This window comes from Eimeria tenella, genomic scaffold (genome assembly GCF_000499545.2).
Source record: "Eimeria tenella Houghton genomic scaffold, Eth_scaff117, whole genome shotgun sequence".
Lineage (NCBI taxonomy): Eukaryota > Apicomplexa > Conoidasida > Eucoccidiorida > Eimeriidae > Eimeria > Eimeria tenella.
The window spans coordinates 19946-22849 of NW_013541482.1; the positions used below are offsets into that span (position 1 = coordinate 19946).

Consider the following 2904-nt stretch of genomic DNA (forward strand, 5'->3'; position numbering starts at 1 on the left):
CTAGCTAGCTAGCTAGCTAAGCAGCGAGCCATCTAGCTATCTATCTAGCTAGCTAGCTAGCCAGCTAGCCAGCTGGCTAGCTAGACTCCTGGCTACAACCTACTCGGACTTAAGCCCCGAGTCGGCAGCAGCTCCAGCATCCCCTGGGGGCCCCCCTTTGGGGCCCACTGGGGGCCCCCCTGTGGGGCCCCCTGGGGGGCCCCTTGGGGGGCCCCCTCAGGGGCCCCCTGTGGGGCCGCTTGGGGGGCCCCCTCAGGGGCCCCTTGGGGGCCCCCCCAGAGCTCTGCATCTGCCAAGATGAAGTCAATGCGCGCTCCCTGCATGCATGCAGCCCCAAATCAAAAGTAGGAGCAGCAAATAAGCTGCCGGGCATAGGGTTTCGGGTTTAGGGTTTAGGGTTTAGGGTTTAGGGTTTGGGACTTGTGGTCTAAGGTTTCAGGTCCTGACTTCAGAGCGGCAAGAACGGCTATAGCCGTAGAGCTTCGCTGCCCGGCAGCAGCCCGGCAGCAGCGACAAGGTGCAGCAAGCAGCAGCAGCAGCAGCAGCTGCTGCTGCTGCTGCAGCAGCAGCAGCAAGCATTTGCTTGCCTCATTCGTATAGCGCTTGTTGGTGTACTGGTCCCACGCGGTGAAGGCGCCAACCCACGCCGTGCTGCTGCCGCTGCTGCTGCTGCTGCTGCTGCTTCTGCTGCTGCTGCAGCAGGTGCTGCTGCTGCTGCATGCAGCAGCAAAAGTGTCCACCATCTTGTCTTGCTGCAGCAAACTCTGCATGAAGTTGACCACGCAGGGGGGATGTCCGGAGCGGCCGAGGTGTACGTACAGCTGAAACACTTCTTCTTGCGTCAGCGGTTGCTGCAGTCAAAAATAAATTAAATTAAATAAAACTAAATTAAATTCAATTCAATTCAAAATACTAAAATATAAACAAATGCGCCATTTAATTATTTAATTGTTCTTGTCTTGTCCAAACATCAGGGGATGTGATGCGGCGTGAAGCACTCAAGAGAGCTCCCTGCAAATACTGCTGCTGCTGCTGCTGCTGCTGCTGCTGCTGTTAGGCTTTAGGGTCTAGGGTTTAGGGTTTAGGGCTTGGTCTAACCTGCACAGCGCTGAAGCAGTCCGCGAGGTGCTGCAGCGACAAGCAATTTGCTTCTTTGCAGATCCAGCTGCTGCCGTCCTCTCCATCAGGCTGCACTCAAACCCTAAACCCTAAACCCTAAACCCTAAACCCCAAAGCCTAAACCCTAAACCCTAAAACCTGGACCCAAAACCATATTTTCTGCCTTTCTGACGCCAGAACGACCCAGAAGCAGCGGGAGTAACACAAATACAAGTGCAGCGCGCGTATGCGCCTCACATCTCTGACACCATAAGGCTTTAGGGTTTAGGGTTTAGGGTTTAGGGTTTGGCGGCTGTACTGAGCTCACCTCATATTGATATTTGCAGTTTAGGAATTTCGGCGCTGCGTCGCCCTGGGGTACCTCGACAGCAAATCTAAAGGTGCGGGATTCTTCATCTGCTACTGCTGCTGCTGTTGCTGCTGCTGTTGCTGCAGCTGTTGCTGTTGCTGCTGCTGCTGCTGCTGAGGGTTGGGGCTGCGCTGCTGCTCCCCTGATGGCCGCAGCTGTAACCTGCACCTGCCAGCGGTGTAGAGACAGTCGAATTTCAGCTTCTTCTGCTGTGTCGCTGCAGCGGCAGCAGCAACAGCAGCAGCAACAGCAGCAGCAGCAGCAACAGCAGCAGCAAGAGACACAAATAATAAATGAAAAATGACTAGATAAACGCTTATAAGTTCAAGAAAAGGAATTTAAATGTATTAAATAAAAATAAATAGATTTCCAATATTATGAGCAGCAGCAAACAGAGAAAAGCATTTCATGCAGCGTATTTAATTTAAGTAAAAATAAATATAAAAGAAGACACTCAGATAATCTAAATCAACAAAGGAACTGAACAGCTCAATATTCTGCTGCTGCTGTTGCTGCTGCTGCTGTTGCTGCTGCTGCTACTGCTACTACTGCTGCTGCTGTGCTGCTGCTGCTGCTGCTACTGCAGATGCTGCTGCTGCTGTTGCTGCTGCTGGCACCTACAAGGGCCTGCCTATCTGCCGCGGGCGCAGCCCGGGGGGCTTCAGCAGGAAGCGGTAGCACCCAGGTCGCCTCTTCTGCTTCTGCTGCTGCTGCTGCTGCTGCTGTTGCTGCTGCTGCTGCTGCTGCTTGGGAGTGTAGGGGGGGACCAGCCGCACCTCGTGGCCCTGGGGGTCCCGCAGCAGCTGCTCCACAAAAGGTCCGGCTGCGAGCAGCTTTTGCTGCAGCGCAGCAGCAAGGCGGCCGCAGGGCTTCCACTCTGCTGCTGCTGCTGCTTCTGCTGCTGCTGCTGCTGCAGGGGGCCACAGGTCTCTTATGTTCACCACCGCGTCAAGCATGTTCGTGTCTTTTAGTCCTGTTGTTGCATTTAAATCCCCCAGCAGCAGAACCGGCTTTCCACGCAGCAGCCTGCAGCAGCAAACCCTAAACCCTAAACCCTAAACCCTAGCTCTGTGCTTTAGTTCGTCCTCTCAAACCGACCGTGAAAGGGAACCAAACTCTTGAAATCCCACACCTAGCTCTCAAGCCTTTAGCCGCAAACCCTAAACCCTAGACCCTCACTACCTGCCCGCAAGCCGCAAACCCTAAATCGTGGTTTGGGGCTGACCGTTGCTGCAGCAGCAGCGCGCGCAGCGCATGCAAAAAGTGCATTTTGTAAACAAGTCTTTCCCACAACATTCCGCTGGCAGGGCTGTAAGCATTAGCAGCAACTAAACCCTCATGTTCTGTTACTAGGGCCCTGCCTTCTAGGTCTAGGTACGCGTGGGGGCCACCCCCAGGGGCCCCCCCAGCAGCAGCAGCAGCAGCAGCAGCAGCAG

At 54.7% G+C, this 2904-nt stretch overlaps 1 protein-coding gene across 1 annotated transcript in view; it reads right to left on the reverse strand.

Annotated features, from left to right (window-relative positions):
- ETH_00025225 (uncharacterized protein) overlaps positions 1-2424 on the reverse strand; it is a gene marked incomplete at both ends in the record, with an annotated part of 3506 nt that extends 1082 nt beyond the window's left edge. Inside the window, 4 exons of the mRNA XM_013373001.1 lie at positions 448-851; positions 1099-1188; positions 1427-1685; positions 2090-2424. Of these exons, the coding sequence (XP_013228455.1) occupies positions 448-851; positions 1099-1188; positions 1427-1685; positions 2090-2424 (1088 nt within the window). The remainder of the gene's footprint in view (positions 1-447; positions 852-1098; positions 1189-1426; positions 1686-2089) is intronic.
- Between the last annotated feature and the right edge of the window lie 480 nt (positions 2425-2904).